This window comes from Wyeomyia smithii, chromosome 3 (assembly GCF_029784165.1).
Source record: "Wyeomyia smithii strain HCP4-BCI-WySm-NY-G18 chromosome 3, ASM2978416v1, whole genome shotgun sequence".
NCBI classification, from domain to species: domain Eukaryota; kingdom Metazoa; phylum Arthropoda; class Insecta; order Diptera; family Culicidae; genus Wyeomyia; species Wyeomyia smithii.
In genome coordinates this window covers 67,293,511-67,311,229 of record NC_073696.1, presented here as the reverse complement: position 1 = coordinate 67,311,229, position 17,719 = coordinate 67,293,511, and the positions used below count along the sequence as shown (strand labels likewise).

The following is a 17,719-nucleotide window of genomic DNA, read 5'->3' as shown; positions in this document are numbered from 1 at the left end:
AGAATTTGTACACTTTCCAAAACATGTTTTCAAAAAAAAAAACACTTTAAATCATATGTATGCACAAAACAATTGTTCGTACTTTTTTTTCTACAATAACGTTTCGCCATCACCACACACGTTTCTCGATCACGACGATAAACGGTGGCAGTGACCGCCAACCCGCAATGAGGTATGATTCGTATTTATCGTCGAACGGATGTTTGTAGTTTAGAAGAAATAACCATAAAAACAGATGTTCGTCTCGTAAACAGATATCTACTAACAGGTACAGAGCGGTTAGCTAGCGGCAATAGCCACGCGCTCGCCAAAAATAATTGTAAGGGGACAGTATGCAAACGTTCATAGCAACACTATAAAAAATCGACAGGTTTCTATTATGAGGAAAATACTAAGCTATGTTAGTACAACTGACATTGTTGATGTCTTATCAGTATTGTTCACTACATTTGTGCCTAAATTGTTTTGGTATTATTTTGTTAGTGTACAATTATCCAATGTATTGGTTTACTGAACCATATCTAATGGTGTAGAGATGCTAGAGTTTTTAAATATATCGTATAGGTGGCCTACAAGAGAATCGAATATCAAAATCACTGAAGGTTCCACATAAAAAATATGTTTATTAGATAACAGAAATGAAGATACAATTGCACCGCAAATGATGAAAAAAAACTGTTGTCAATTAGTGCCAGTCTCTTAAACTTCTTCGTAAGACAAACAGTTACCCTCTTCAATTGTGAATGTTTCGTAACTATTCTAACCTCTAAAAAAAACCACCAATGAGGAAAACCCGAAGTGGTTATGTTTGAAACTAACTGACTAAATCGTTTGGTTTATACAAAACATCCTCATGCAGTGTTCTGTGTGTTTTCGTGATTGAAAAGCTGGATTAGAAGATGAAAATTTATTATAAAACCTCTGAGCTGTTATGGGATTTGCAACTGCGAAACCAGAACTAGGTGCTAATGGGAATATGCAATCAAATCTTTTAGCAGAGTAAGAAAGAGTACTATTTATGATTCTAGCACGAACAGTTGGTCGACTACCTTCAAGCTTTTATTCCTTTGCTTGTAAGTACCCTTTGCTTTTCAGTCTAATAATTTCTACGATTTTCTCAAATTCGGATAGCTTCTAACACTTTTTCAACCGCCTTAAGAAGATTCCTTACCACCACTAGTGGCACATCTGGTTATTCAAAATCGCAATAAATCTTTATATGATTTTCATATTTTTTTAATCAAGTTCGTTTTCTGCTTCTATCAAATCCTGGCCTTTGCCTGTGGCAAGTGATTATGAAAAAAGTCTTAAAATTAATAAATTATGCCATTAAATAGACTAAAGATGTTTTTTTTGAAACAGAAATGCTTTCAAGCTAATACACATTCATGAAGTATCAGCTTCTTTCAAGATCACATCAGTTACGATGAGAGCGAAATCTAGGAGCATTTGCCTTGCAACTGTGGAGCGCGAATCAAACGCAGACTTTTGTATGTTTAATAGAAATTTATTGAGCAACCAGCTGATCACTTCGTTAACTAGCGAGACCTAGGATGTCAGCGCAATTAGTCAAAACACTTCCAGAATTGGTCAGCTTATTTTATGTGGAACATTACTAGCACCTTGGGATACTCGTTAGAAAACTTTCTCAATGTAAAATCGATACTTTGGATATTACAACATAGCTCAAGTATAGGCTCATTGAAGGTACGTGACACAACCAAATATCACGTATGAAGGACGTGAGCGCCTGGCTAGTATCAACTAACCTCAATTCAGGGATACAATGTACGACTGTGCCTGTTGATTCTGTTAGAGTTTATTTTGCTTCAAAAGAAAAATGAAGTTAGAACAGATTGAAAGTGTCTGTCAGATAATTTTGATTATCATACCTATTTATATCTATATTATATCTACCGACAGATAATTTTGGTTATTATGTGAATCAAACATCATAAGATTCATTTTCTAATACTGAAAATTTTTGTTTGTTTCAAATAAAGAACATCAGAGATTTCCACGAAAACTGAATTTCGTTTTTGAATGGTTGTGAACAGGACACTTTATCAAGGATAAAGCTAAGGGCTGAGATATACTCATTCACGGCTATACAACCAGTTATGGAAAATAATTATCGTTCCGTAAATTCCGAGTAAACGTGCTTGTTCGCAAGTTAACCCACTTATGGTTTTTGAAATGTGCATGGCTGCATGCGACATATCATACTAACGGCCCTGACACTGAACGCCTACCGAGCTAATAAGTGCATAAATATAAACGTACACTTCATCCCTTATAGTATCTCGTCGAACACTCAATACAAAACTGTGCTAGATTGATAAAAGTCTCACTAGAAAAAAAAATATTTCCACGAATAAACCACGCATGTAATCGGAAGCGAATGCAGCATTTTCTAAATCCAAGATCACCCCGAATAGAACGAATTGCTAAAATCAATCACTCATGGTCGACTTAACAAACAATGTGACACCATCTCAGAAAACAAACTCACTGCAGCTCATGCCTCATTTGATGGAGACGCACGATCTTCTGTGTTGTGTTTGAACAGACACCGGCCAGAGAGGGCTATCGTCAATATGGCACAATAAATTGTTTTCTTAATATTTCATCATATTCCATCAGCTGCACCACACACCGTAAGCCGTAACTCGGTTTACCTCGTTGTCCGCCCCCGTTACGTCCACTTCCAGAGCCAGCATAGTACTTCCGTAGTTATCACCTGGAGCCGTCAAAAAGGACGCCCTGTATCCCAGCACTTTCGTTCCCGCTTCCAGCACCGGCTCTAGAAATCCAGGCAAATCTCTAATAACAGGTGGTCGTGACATTCCGCCCACAAGTTTAATCGACTTGTTGAGTAAACGCTTCCGGCGATTTCCTTCTTCCAGCAACTCCAATCGAATCACACTCGCGCGCGTATTCTACAACCGTGTACTTTCTCCCGAGAAATGCATCCGAACCGATGGAGAGGAAAACGCTGACTGACACCAAAGTCATGCCGCAGCTTCTGCCGTTTGACGATGACGTCCGCCAAGCAATGGTTTATGTGCTTTCACCATTACCCCGTCGCACCGGCTGGGGGTGTGTTATTGACAAGGAATGACACATTACGAACAGGATTGGCCATTATATTATAGGGCCAATAGGGCCCGAGAGACTTTTGCGCAACTTGTTGATATTTGGTATACGGATAAAAATGTTTGCAACCACTCCAGCGAAAACGAAATCTTCTATTTTCGGCATACATCCGCTATGTGAGAGGGATGATATTGAAATATTTCGGCTGAAGCTGAAATGCAAAACGCAGATACACACTGTAATGGTTTCTTCTGCGATTAAGAACACACCGGTTATAATTATAATGCGTTCTCTTAGTTCAACATTTCGAAAAATGTTAGTTTTGACATGAAAACCATATAAAGTATATTTCGCTTTTACAAATCCTGGAAAACCAAAACAACTAGACAAAATTTGAAAAAAACATGGAACTATCCAACAATTGTAAAATCTCTAGGAATGTTGACCACTAAAGATGGAACCCGACCAGTACCCATAGGGTCGTGTTCAGGTTTGGTGGAAAAAAACGGGTTTGGGATCAAAAACGTCGGGTTCATGTCGGGTTTGGGTTTGAAAACCTGAAGCCCGACTCTAAAATCAATAAAATCTCAGGTTCGGGTTTAACAATTCCGGGTTCGGATTTCGTAGAAATAAGATTTTCGGGTTCGGGTCGGGTTCGGGTTTGATAAAAAAAAATCGGGTTCGAGCTTCAACCGAAAAAAAGCGAGTTTGCGTCGGGTACTGGTTTGAAAAACATCAAACCCGACCATCTCTATTTTACAACAATTGTGATTTTTTTCCTTTCAATAATTTAAATAGTTTAGGAAAAAATTTTAGAGTTGCTGAATTTAAAAAAAATCAATTCATGGCTGCTCATCTACGTCAACCAATCAACGATTTTCTATAACGAAATCTTTCACACATTTATCTCTTTTTGGAGAACTATTATGGATGTGCAAGTCATTTATTAAAATCTAACTAAAAATTGAATATAATAATATTTCCCAATGTTTCCAACATGCGCGAATCAAAAATTTCAACATTGTTTTCGTATGTCTACTACCTATGTTATTTTATTTATATCTTTTTTTACAATACTGATCCCTGTAAAATCTAGATTAGAAAATTTGATCTACCATTAAAAGGTTAGAAGCAACTGTTTTTAATGCTTAGCTTAGCTTGACTGACTGCACTCCGTGATTGATCCGAATCAGTCAAATTGCACAGTGAATCAACTGAAAGGGGTTGGGAGCCTCTCATTGTACAAGTTTTAGTGACTCAACACTTTGAAGGGTCAATAACGACGCCGCCCACGTCCTTGCAATCAGGTGGGAAGAGGGCAGGGATGTTAGTGTAACTCTTGCTATTTGGAGACCGTGTTAACCTCTGCATCTCTACAAAGGTCACAGGAATGAGGTTTTTGTTAGTAAGAAGAGGTAAGCTGCATCAATATTCAGCTTGATAAGTGATGCGATCATACCTATAATTCGTACTCGTCTTTATTTAGCTATTGCAAATGTGGAATGCTCCACGATTTTGCGTGTCATCCTTGCACGGTGTCTCTGGTAGAAGAAACTTATCCGAAAAAAATTAGTATCGCTCTTATACTCATCATTCGAAAGCTCAAGGTGTCCCCTTTAATATGCTACAAAAATTGAAATGTTCTATCGGCGGGTCCAGAACAATTTTTTTCTTCAGACATTTTTTTTTGTAATTGAAAAGCTGGTGGAATGGGAACTATGTATACTTATCAAGAGATTTAGGTGCTGGGGGGCCCGATCAGATAGTGTTGAAACCTTCAAGTTTTGTTTTTTTATATAGTGAAACAATATTTGGCATAATCTTAGATTTTTTGAAAAGGGTAAAGTGGGGTAAAAAAGTCTCCAAAATTTTGAGTCCAAAATTGCTGAAAAGACAAAAAAACCTATAACTTTTTGTACGCTAAATCGATTTCTCTGAAAATTGATATGGTAATTCTATCCTATAAAAATATACAATGTCGGTTATTAAAAGTTGCTGTCGAAGTTACATAATTAGATATTTACATTTTTTTTCAAAAAAATGGTGATTTTTGAAGTTTTTTTTGTCATCAGAACTAGGTCTTACAATTAAACAATATGTTTTATAAATCAACTCAAGAGCTTTAATTGGATGTATTCAAAAAGTGCATCGTTCAAAAAAATCGATTTTCTTCATATCGAGCTTTAGACCATCAGTTGAACCTGTTACGCAAGGAGCGCAACTCCATTTTGTACCTACATTTAATTTACTGGCAGGCTATAGCTCTATAACATCCCAGTCTTAAAATGGTTAAAAAAATTTACCTCCAAAAAATGAATCTCGGGTTAGGGTTGGGCTCGGGTTTCACAGCTTCCGGTTCGAGCCGAGTTCGGGTTTCCCGAAAATAAAATTTTCGGGTTCGGGTTTAATCGGAAAAAAAAGTTTCGGGTTCAGGTCTGGTTCGGGTTTCAACCGAAAAACAAAATTCGGGTACGGGTTTAAAAAAGGCCAAACCCGACCATCTCTAGTAGCCAGTACTTCAAACATTCTTAATGGTACAATAAGCATACCAAATTGCAGAAAAATTGATGCATTTTACTCAAAGTTACAGTAACATTATGATTTTAGCAGCACCTGGACATTAAAATTTAAGATGCCATTTCATTAGGCCCGGATTTAAGTGGGGGGGGGGCGCAAATCCCTGGGTCTTTCGACACGAGGGGCCCCCCTGGTTCTAGACCAGACGTGAATACAGGCTGGAGACCTTTTATTTGTTTTGCTCGTCACCTTCTAGCGTTAAATCATTTTAACTAACTTTTTGAGAAAAGAGGCCCCACGAAAATTTCTGTCCCGGGCCCCCAACACCTGAATCCCACTCTGCATTTCACCCCACTAACTCATTTCCCAAAAAAAACTTATGTGTGTTATTGACAAGGAATGACACATTACGAACAGGATTGGCCATTATATTATAGGGCCAATAGGGCCCGAGAGACTTTTGCGCAACTTGTTGATATTTGGTATACGGATAAAAATGTTTGCAACCGCTCCAGCGAGTGAGATCTTCTATTTTCGGCATACATCCGCTATGTGAGAGGGATGATATTGAAATATTTCGGCTGAAGCTGAAATGCAAAACGCAGATACACACTGTAATGGTTTCTTCTGCGATTAAGAACACACCGGTTATAATTATAATGCGTTCTCTTAGTTCAACATTTCGAAAAATGTTAGTTTTGACATGAAAACCATATAAAGTATATTTAGCTTTTACAAATCCTGGAAAACCAAAACAACTAGACAAAATTTGAAAAAAAAAAACATGAAACTATTCAACAATTGTAAAATCTCTAGGAATGTTGACCACTAAAGATGGAACCCGACCAGTACCCATAGGGTCGTGTTCAGGTTTGGTGGAAAAAAAACGGGTTTGGGATCAAAAACGTCGGGTTCATGTCGGGTTTGGGTTTGAAAACCTGAAGCCCGACTCTAAAATCAATAAAATCTCAGGTTCGGGTTTAACAATTCCGGGTTCGGATTTCGTAGAAATAAGACATTCGGGTTCGGGTCGGGTTCGGGTTTGATAAAAATAAATCGGGTTCGAGCTTCAACCGAAAAAAAGCGAGTTTGCGTCGGGTACTGGTTTGAAAAACATCAAACCCGACCATCTCTATTTTACAACAATTGTGATTTTTTTCCTTCCAATAATTTAAATAGTTTAGGAAAAAATTTTAGAGTTGCTGAATTTTAAAAAAATCAATTCATGGCTGCTCATCTACGTCAACCAATCAACGATTTTCTATAACGAAATCTCTCACACATTTATCTCTTTTTGGAGAACTATTATGGATGTGCAAGGCATTTATTAAAATCTAACTAAAAATTGAATATAATAATATTTCCCAATGTTTCCAACGTGCGCGAACCAAAAATTTCAACATTGTTATCGTATGTCTACTACCTATGTTATTTTATTTATATCTTTTTTTACAATACTGATCCCTGTAAAATCTAGATTTGAAAATTTGATCTACCATTAAAAGGTTAGAAGCAACTGTTTTTAATGCTTAGCTTAGCTTGACTGACTGCACTCCGTGATTGATCCGAATCAGTCAAATTGCACAGTGAATCAACTGAAAGGGGTTGGGAGCCTCTCATTGTACAAGTTTTAGTGACTCAACACTTTGAAGGGTCAATAACGACGCCGCCCACGTCCTTGCAATCAGGTGGGAAGAGGGAAGGGATGTTAGTGTAACTCTTGCTATTTGGAGACCGTGTTAACCTCTGCATCTCCACAAAGGTCACAGGAATGAGGTTTTTGTTAGTAAGGAAAGGTAAGCTGCATCAATATTCAGCTTGATAAGTGATGCGATCATACCTATAATTCGTACTCGTCTTTATTTAGCTATTGCAAATGTGGAATGCTCCACGATTTTGCGTGTCATCCTTGCACGGTGTCTCTGGTAGAAGAAACTTATCCGAAAAAAATTAGTATCGCTCTTATACTCATCATTCGAAAGCTCAAGGTGTCCCCTTTAATATGCTACAAAAATTGAAATGTTCTATCGGCGGGTCCAGAACAATTTTTTTCTTCAGACATTTTTTTTTGTAATTGAAAAGCTGGTGGAATGGGAACTATGTATACTTATCAAGAGATTTAGGTGCTGGGGGGCCCGATCAGATAGTGTTGAAACCTTCAAGTTTTGTTTTTTCATATAGTGAAACAATATTTGGCATAATCTTAGATTTTTTGAAAAGGGTGAAGTGGGGTAAAAAAGACTCCAAAATTTTGAGTCCAAAATTGCTGAAAAGACAAAAAAACCTATAACTTTTTGTACGCTGAATCGATTTCTCTGAAAATTGATATGGTAATTCTATCCTATAAAAATATACAATGTCGGTTATTAAAAGTTGCTGTCGAGGTTACATAATTAGATATTTACATTTTTTTTCAAAAAAATTGTGATTTTTGGAGTTTTTTTTTTGTCATCAGAACTAGGTCTTACAATTAAACAATATGTTTTATAAATCAACTCAAGAGCTTTTATTGGACGTATTCAAAAAGTGCATCGTTTAAAAAAATCGATTTTCTTCATATCGAGCTTTAGACCATCAGTTGAACCTGTTACGCAAGGAGCGCAACTCCATTTTGTACCTACATTTAATTTACTGGCAGGCTATAGCTCTATAACATCCCAGTCTCAAAATGGTTAAAAAAATTTACCTCCAAAAAATCAATCTCGGGTTCGGATTGGGCTCGGGTTTCACAGCTTCCGGTTCGAGCCGAGTTCGGGTTTCCCGAAAATAAAATTTTCGGGTTCGGGTTAAATCGGAAAAAAAAGTTTCGGGTTCAGGTCTGGTTCGGGTTTCAACCGAAAAACAAAATTCGGGTACGGGTTTGAAAAAAGCCAAACCCGACCATCTCTAGTAGCCAGTACTTCAAACATTCTTAATGGTACAATAAGCATACCAAGTTGCAGAAAAATTGATGCATTTTACTCAAAGTTACAGTAACATTATGATTTTAGCAGCACCTGGACATTAAAATTTAAGATGCCATTTCATTAGGCCCGGATTTAAGTGGGGGGGGCGCAGATCCCTGGGTCTTTCGACACGAGGGGCCCCCCTGGTTCTAGACCAGACGTGAATACAGGTTGGAGACCTTTTATTTGTTTTGCTCGTCACCTTCTAGCGTTAAATCATTTCAACTAATTTTTTGAGAAAAGAGGCCCCACGAAAATTTCTGTCCCGGGCCCCCAACACCTGAATCCCACTCTGGATTTCACCCCACTAACTCATTTCCCAAAAAAAACTTATATGTACAAATTATTTAATGGATGAGCAAACCCTGGAAATTTAAACTCGATTGGGGGACATCGATGCAAAACGGAGTTGCGCTCCTGACACAATGGGTTTAAATAATGATTTAAAACATGTATGAATAATGAAATTTTCTCGGTCGTTACTAAAACGGCGCATTTTTTAATAACATCAAATGAAAGCTCTTGAGTTGCTGTAAAAAACGTATAGCTTTGATGCAGGGTCCAGTTTTGTTGCAAAAAAGAGCTGCAATAATCACCATTTTTTGAAGAAAATTGCAAAAATCCTATAATAAAACCACGACAGCAACTCTTAACAACCGGCATTTTATTTTTTTTTATATGATAGAATGTCGATTTTTTAAGAAATCAATCATCAATTAAAATCATCAATCTAAATCTATGTAATCAAAGTCACAACATTTTATTTGTTTTCAGCTGATTTTCGACTCCAAATTTTCAAGGGTTTTTTGACCCCACTTAACACTTTTCAAAAAATCTGATATTATGTAAAGCTTTGTTTTGTTATATAAAAAAACAACCCTGAATATTTAAGTACGATCAGACAGCCCTGATAACTTTTAGTATTTCTGAAACATATTATTTATTTCCATTTCACTAGTTTTTCAATTACAAATAAATGTTCGAAAACAAAATGTTCTAGACCCCCCGATAGAACATTTCAATTTTGGTAGGATATTAAAGGGGCAGCTCAAGCTTTCGAATGATGAGTATTAGAGCGATACAAATTTTTTTTTTGATAAGTTCTCCAACCAGAGACACCGTGCCTTGCGCAGGGTCATGCTAACCTTCTCTGTGCCGTTCCAATTTTAGTATTCCAGTTGAAACTAGGACGGTTAGAAGCGACTATTTTCAATGGCGTAGAAACTCCTTCCTCTATTTTGTGATGTAGTTTACCTTTTATTCTTTTTTTTTTGTTTTTGGTTTTTTGTAACATTCGACTAAACGTTAGTATACACATGATGAGTAGAACATGGTGTAACGGTTTCATCGAAAAGTAAGCGCAGGGTGAGATAGCGTTTTTGCTTCGGAGGGTTGGAGATATAGTACCACTACGCAACAGGAAGAAATTTGTCCTTGTTTATTTATGTTTTCTTAGTCACTGGAAGAAAATGTCTCAGTTTACAGTCTTTTAAGTTGTAAGGTACTTCTGGGAAGCACAAATATTGATAGCAAGGTATGTAGCACTATCATATTTACAAATAAAATGCATCTAAATGATATATTTAACGTTGCGAAAATTCGTTTTCAATGGCTGTTTATAAACAAACTTTTTCGCAATTAAATTTGTTCCCAATATGGCCGGTTCTGCTTTTGACATACCGTTACACCATTTTTCTATGCATCCTGAGTATACATAGATGTTTTTAAATTATTATGTTGAAATTTCGTAGCTCAGTGTGGCATTATTCAACAAAGATTAATTATAATTAATAATAAATAATTATAATTATTTACACACAAAAAAAAAACTCAAATTCATGTTGATTTTTTGGTTTTGCGATGAAATATAGATTGCTAAGTAAATGGTTTATTTTCACAATATTCTGCACTAGCATCTATATCATAGTATTTTTTTTAGTATCATCTCTGAAATTTGTTGTACTTTTTACCGCTGAACTTCTATTTGCATCTACAGTCAGGTTTTTCTTTTACTCGGGGGTTTCACGCGGATTTTCGAATAAACGCGCTTTTTTATGCGGATTCTCGAATAAACACGGTTTTTCGAAGGCAAAGAAACCCTCCGCCCTCCGAAAGATCTGGAATGGCCACTGAAGAGGACAATTTTAAATACTGGTCGCAGAGCGTCTCAGGTTTTTTTAAGCCTTTATCAGTGTACTTTAAGCGGATTTTTTTAGTTAGAGTGTTTTTTTACGTGAATTTTTGAATTACGCGTTTTTTTCAACGGATTTTTTATTAACGCGGTTTTTTACACGGATTTTAGAATTAACGCAGTTTTTACGAGATATGTATCCCCAGAGAAAAAATACCTGACTGTATGTAATTATTCATAATCCTAACGCTCTAAACTCTATCTCAGCTCTTTTTTCTTTCGTATTTTGCTCAATCCGTTTCCTTCAATCGTAGGCTAGGGTATCGAACGTCTTCGGTAGTGGTTTTCTTCGGCCGGTCTCTGCATAAGAATGCAGCAGTAAACCCGCTGAAGAAAACCACTGCCGAAGACGTTCAATACGCTAGAACAGTTCTACAAAAAATGTCCCAGTTTTAATATTTTTTTTAAATTGTTACATTTGATTTGGCTGAAATTTTGCATAGACGTTTCTATGGGCAAAAGATGCCATTTTGTGTTGGTGCTATTGGTTTAATTTTTTTGAATACGACCCATTTTTGAGAAGCTATTGAAAAACAACATTTTGGGAAGGTATTGATGATTACAAATATTTTTAGAGTTGAAACGGTTTGTGTGATCGGTGTGACGTCTTCGGCAAAGTTGTAGATGATAATTTTGTCTTTCTAGAAAAAAATATACATTCTATAAAATATTCATCTTTTGAAAAAAAAATTAAGAGAAAAATAAAAATTAGGCGGCTGCTTCTGCTTGGCAATCGGAGTACTACCATCGGTGGTCGGTTGGAGCAGGATAAAGGTGCCTATCGAGAAACGCCTTGAAAATACTTTAGAAAACACGCTTTGATTTGAGTCGCCAGTATTGAGAGCAGATTCAATTGAGTCCGCTTTGTGATTAGGAACTGCTCCTTCTCCAGTCAGTACTTCCACCCAGGCCAACGGGTTGAGCAGTCGTTGCAGCATCTTATTTTTCTTTGTCTTTCGGCACTTATCCAACAGGGAACCGCTCTGGGGATCAACAATGTGACGCTTCCAAACAATGTGACGGAGCAATGGTCAGCGGGGAAACCCAGTCAGCACTGAGCACAATATCGGCATCACTGTAAACTTTTTCCGTTGCTATCGGGGTCACTATGGGGACGTCCACAACGGCAGCTGGAACCGAAGCACCGAATACTTCAGTTGGCAGTGAAATGGGATCTCGAATCGTGATAGGACTGTTTCACCAGCTGTCCGGCATCATCTTCCCCAATGCCGGCAGCAGCAATCTGACCACTAGCGGTTCTACCGAAAGCTTCTGTTGTTTCGCTATCAGTGCCTGTGGCTTCTTCATCGTCGCGATCCGTCCCTGTTGTGAATTGCCCAGTGTTGATCGAGTAGAATACGTCTTCGCTCTTCCAAGGCACGCAGTGTGGAATCCTCCAGCACATTGCGACTGGACTTCGTGTTGTCAGTCTCATCATCGGCGGCTATAGCTCGTTCTTTGCTGCCTACTGACTCCTGGCCGCTGTGACTGTTATCCAGTGAGTTTGGCGTTACGATTGGGAATTATGACCGTATCACAAAAAGAGTGGCTCAGCCGACGGTGACTTCTCTGAGCTGCCGCCAGTCTTGGTCGAGCCACCGTGCAAGCGTTGCAAATAGTTCGGCGTGACTAGATCCCGCTCGAAAGCCTTCGAGGTGGCATCGCCACCGCGTTCGTTGCTAGAACAGATGCTTTCCTGATCGTCACAACCTTCTACAGACCCGACAACAAGCTCCGGGTATGTTTCGTCCTTTACCAACAATAAACTCTTACCTGGGTATCGCAGCGAGACTAAGTAAATTTCTGCTTTTTCAGCTGTTTCGTTACGAACGGAAGCGTCCTGCACGCACATATGGGCAATATCGTTAAAAATGGCGGTAAAAACAATAAACTCCATTGGAGCAATCACTCCGTAGCTTTCCGGGCCAGTGGAGGTCTACGGTTTGCATGTACCTTAAACGTGATCAAATAAGTCGGCACAAAGAATGAAACACCGCTTCATCACGGAGCGGGTAAAGGAGCTACGAATGACTCTTTTGAAGAGATTGCTTTTTTTGTTGAAGAAGGAAAAAATAATGATCCTGTTCTCCGACGAAAAGTTGTTCAGCATCGATGCTGCATCCTACGGTCGCACAGATCAGTACATTTCACTGAAGAAATTTTCGGATATTCTGAGGAAACTGATATTTAAGTTCCAGATCATACATCCAGCAGGTTACATGATGTTTAGCTTCATTTTTATTGATACTGGTTTTAAAATCAATACCGTAGTGTATATCGTTATTTTAAAAAACCAAGTGCTTCTCTTAGTACCAACAAGTTGTTCTATAACAAAATGGAATGCCATATCACGGGTCAACTCAGACCCAACGATGGATGATGGAAAATATAAAGTTTTGGTCCGAAGATTTGTGGGTCCCTAGAAGTCCGATACGTATCTGTTGGGTTATTTAGTTTTGGCGTACGTTGTAGCACAAACTTGCAAAACATTTCATTATGCACAATAAATCGATTTTGTTAAAAACCAATAATTTATGCGCATTTAAGTTATCAGATGGCAGCACTAACCGTTGTAAAAGTGTCGTGGGTAAAATGTATGAGAAAAATGGAAGTCAGGTATCTTGTTCTAGTCATCTTTGATGTTTCCTTATACAATTTGATAACGCGCCATATGGCATTTCTGGGCAATTTCGGTTGTTTATGTAGCCTAGATACATATTTAATGGATTCTCCGAATAACTGTGCACAATTTTCCCTTCTTTCGGCTTCCTTGTTGATAGTTTACAAAATACAGTCATTTTGCGAAACCCCAAAAATACATAGGTGAAGCTAACAAAACTCCCGACACGTACACGTCCACCAGGAGCGCCACAATATAAGCAAAAATTTGTTCTAATTCTTACTGAAGCAAGCTTTAACGCGCACTTGGTTGTCGATATTGGAGGACATTGTCATTGATAAAAATTGAGGATACATCGAGTACATTTATTAGAAAAAAACCACTACACATCGGACTTCAATCAGCAGTCGGCAAAGAGGCTTTTGTTCGGTGGAAGTCTTGACGCTCCCAAAATCGTAACAATCAGCCTGTGCTGGTCACTATTCGACTATTCTGAACATGCAGAAATAAGTGACTTAGGGTCGCATAGGATGAAGAAATATTGCTCTTTTACAACATTCTCGCTCCTTCAACTCTCGAGACAACTGATAAATTGAAGGAATTGCACTCCACACACGCCGTATTCGCCAGATACAGGTCCGAGCAACTATTTCTTGTTTCTCCGATTGGAAATACAGTAAGGTTTTTTACGTGAGGGTACATACCTCGTATAAAAAACCGCGGTAACTAAAAAATCTGCGTAAGGTGAATCACCAAAAAAAGCTTTAAAAACCGAGACTGTTTTTTCGGGGACGGGACACGAGGCATATGGACGCTAGGCATATGGATGTTAGGCATAGTATGCTAGGCATACAGACGCGAGGCATAATGGATGTGAGGCATAATGGATACGAGGCATACTGCCAAAAGGCATAACGGACGCGAGGCCGAATGGACGCGAGGCCGAATGGACGCGAGGCCGAACGGACGCAAGGCCGAATGGACGCGAGGCCGAATGGACGCGAGGCCGAATGGACGCTAGGCCGAATGGACGCAAGGCCGAATGGACGCGAGGCCGAATGCGGTTTTGTACGATCGCATGAAATCCAATTATGTAGTTCAGGTGTTAATATATTCCTAAAGAGTTTAAGTTGGGTATAATACTTTTCTTGAAATCATGCGGCGAAGACGCAAAATCGAGAGCAAGGAAACGAGGCGGCACTAAGCCGCCGTGGTTCCCGCAGTCCGAGCCGGCCGCCGACCCGCCGTCAGAAGCGGCGGCCTCTCGCACTCAAACGACTGATCTACTGGTTTGCTAGGTCTACTCAAACAGAGTTTTCTTCCCTTAGTTAAGTCCGAACGAGCGGTAGCGAGTAAGGACAGCATTCGCTCGAACAGCGAGTCGGCCGAAGGCCGCGAGTGTATTGCTTTTCAAATGACACTTTGAAGCGAAATACATGTTATTGGAAGAGGGCTGTGATGATGATGACGATAATAACATATTCCGCATCACTTCCCCTTGGCCTCGTGTCCATTCGGCCTCGCGTCCATTCGGCCTCGCGTCCATTCGGCCTCGCGTCCATTCGGCCTCGCGTCTATTCGGCCTCGCGTCCATTCGGCCTCGCGTTCATTCGGCCTCGCGTCCATTCGACCCTGCGTCCATTCGGCCTTGCGTCCATTCGGCCTCGCGTCCATTCGGCCTCGCGTCCATTCGGCCTCGCGTCCATTCGGCCTCGCGTCCATTCGGCCTCGCGTCCATTCGGCCTCGCGTCCATTCGGCCTCGCGTCCATTCGGCCTCGCGTCCTTTCAGCCTCGCGTCCATATGCCTCGTGTCCGTATGCCTGCCGTCCATTATGCCTAGCGTACTATGCCTCGCGTCCGTATGCCTCGCGTCTGTATGCTTAACAGGGTGTCATCTGTTTTTTCCACTAAGTCTTTCGCTAAATATAATATTTGAATTAACGTTAATTCGTGAATTCGCATAAAAATCCTCGTAAAAAATTCCGCGTAAAAAACCTGACTGTATGGCTCTCTGGCAAGCGATTCCACTCGATGAAGAGATAGAGTCGTAAACAAACGACTATTTTGAAGAACTTAAAGTGCTACACTGCAACGCTTCCATATAAGTGTAGGCTATGTCGAAGAATAAAACAGTTTCTATCATTTTTTCATTCAAGTCATCGAGCAAAATAAAATCACCCACAAGGGAAATATATTTTTCGATGCTATTCTGTATCCTAAAACCGCCATATTGCTATTGGCATTCATACATTATTTTTCCATTGTATTCTACATATAAATATATATTTAATATCTTAGGCTCCATATCAAAATATACAGTGCTAACTTTAAAGACTACATTAGAGCAATGTTGAAACGTTTGACATTTAGTGTTTCAAACACACTAACATAGATTTTCTTATAAAAAAATGAGTAGAAAAAATGTTCTTATGAATGAAACTTTTCTTAAGATTGCAAATCGAGTGCACTGCTATGGTTTAGCGTTGAAACAACCAAGCGAAATTGATTGATTATCGTTAGTCAGCGGCAGTTTAAATACGTGCATAAGCTTTACTGTAGAAACCACACTTTGTAATTATCTCATAAAACAATAATTCGAAAATGTTGATATGTACAACATACCTTTCATTACTGTTCAAAACCTAATCTTGTTGTTTTCGCTCCAAATTACTAAGCAGTTCATACAGCTCATTTTGGGAAAATGAATTCCAGACCCATTATCTGACTAATTGCGAAGTTATATGACTATAAAATAAGAATCACGAACCTTACCTCATTTTCCGCATTTAAAGTATCAACCAGAACTGAGAGCATCGTACTTCCATAGTTATCTCCAGGAGCAGTAAAATAGGTCCATTTATAATCCAACACTTTTGTTCCAGCTGATAGCGCCGGTTCCAGCATCTCCTTCAAATTTCTAATCCCGTTTTGTTCCAATGTTTTCCTAAAATCCATAGCTGATCTGTATTCGGTCTTCGAACTATCGTCTATAATCTAGCAAAACTGTTTTTAAAACTCGACTATTCCTTCCGCAGCTAACAAAAATGCATACGAGCGCGTAGAAAGCATCACCTAGACTAACGGTAATTTATATCAGAATCTGTTAGGTAATTGCACGAGCTTTTTGATAACAAAACAAGTAAATACGGTAGATAACCGAAACACATTTGTGCCGAATCATCAAGCGCTTGGGTAAATAATATCCTATGGACGCAGACCACATTAGAAAACAATGAAAGCGGTAATGAGATTAGTCTAATGGTGCTTAGATTGTTTGTGTGACTTTTATATCTGAGTTTTGATTGGTATTCATTGACTCACTGTGATTCGTACTCGGGTTCCATGAAGCAACGCGGAGAATTTTTCTACGTTACTTCCATTTCTTGTTATAATTATCGAAAAAATCATTGTATATATTGGGTGGTTTAATATAGAGTGCTATGGGGCAAAAGCTTAACAATCAAATTTTGACACTTGTCGTTTCTATTGCATTTGACACAAACCAGTACTAAGCTCGAGTTTAAATATCATTTCAACCAGTCCAGGCTTCTCTTTAATAGGTACGTGTATATAAATGATATTATAAATAACATGATATATAGATTTGTTGGCATGAAGGTTTCAGCTTTTTCGATTGGTTCATTCCACGATTAGCTCATAAGTTGATTTTGTGTGCTTCTAGAGGATGCTGAAAAATTTAAACCTGTTTGTGAGTTGTTCAAACTAACGTCCAAGTTGAGATATCTTATTCCAGGAAGGTGCCTTGTAAAATTATTAGTTTGAAACAAACAAACATCAATGCAATACTAGAGAGCATTAATGATTCGTGTCTTTCTTGCAACTCGCAACAAAAGTTGCACTGAAAAGTAAACTATTTACTTTTTCTTTCGAAGTGTTGTTGAAACAAAAAAATATACTCAAACTGCGAATCCGACTTTTTCATATCAGCTTCGTCTTTTCATCACTTTTTCTTATAAATTCTATGCATTATTCTATCAAATTCTATCAATTTTACAAATAGCAAATGTATATTAAAAAATAATGTGGAATTGAAATTTCTTTGCCATCACTATTTAAAGTTATTATTTATTTATTTCTTGTATACGCCTTTTCAAGTGATATTCTCAAAAAAAAACATGATGATTTGAAATGATGTGTAGCAACCAACCATTCAGTAAATTTTTTTTCAATTCTGAAGAAATAGAATTAAAAATGACAATTTTTCCGCTTTCATAAACCTGTACCCTATGTCTTCGAGTTTCTTTAGTTGTCCGAACGCAACAAAGGTTTTTCTAGAAGCTCAACTTTTTTCGAAAATTTTTGAATAATAGATTTTGCAACCTAATAAA

General features: G+C 38.4%; 1 protein-coding gene across 3 annotated transcripts in view; it reads right to left on the bottom strand.

Annotated features, from left to right (window-relative positions):
- Positions 1-16,437, bottom strand: part of LOC129727939 (uncharacterized) — a 37,550-nt gene extending 21,113 nt beyond the window's left edge. Inside the window, exon 1 of one of the 3 annotated variants that reach the window (XM_055686232.1) lies at positions 16,143-16,437. In XM_055686232.1, coding sequence (XP_055542207.1) covers positions 16,143-16,325 — 183 coding nt within the window. In that variant the 5' untranslated portion in view covers positions 16,326-16,437. Of the gene's footprint in view, positions 1-2,512; positions 2,633-2,678; positions 3,048-16,142 lie in introns of those variants that run through there. The other 2 variants (XM_055686233.1, XM_055686234.1) reach the window with 2 other exon arrangements.
- Positions 16,438-17,719: the final 1,282 nt, after the last annotated feature.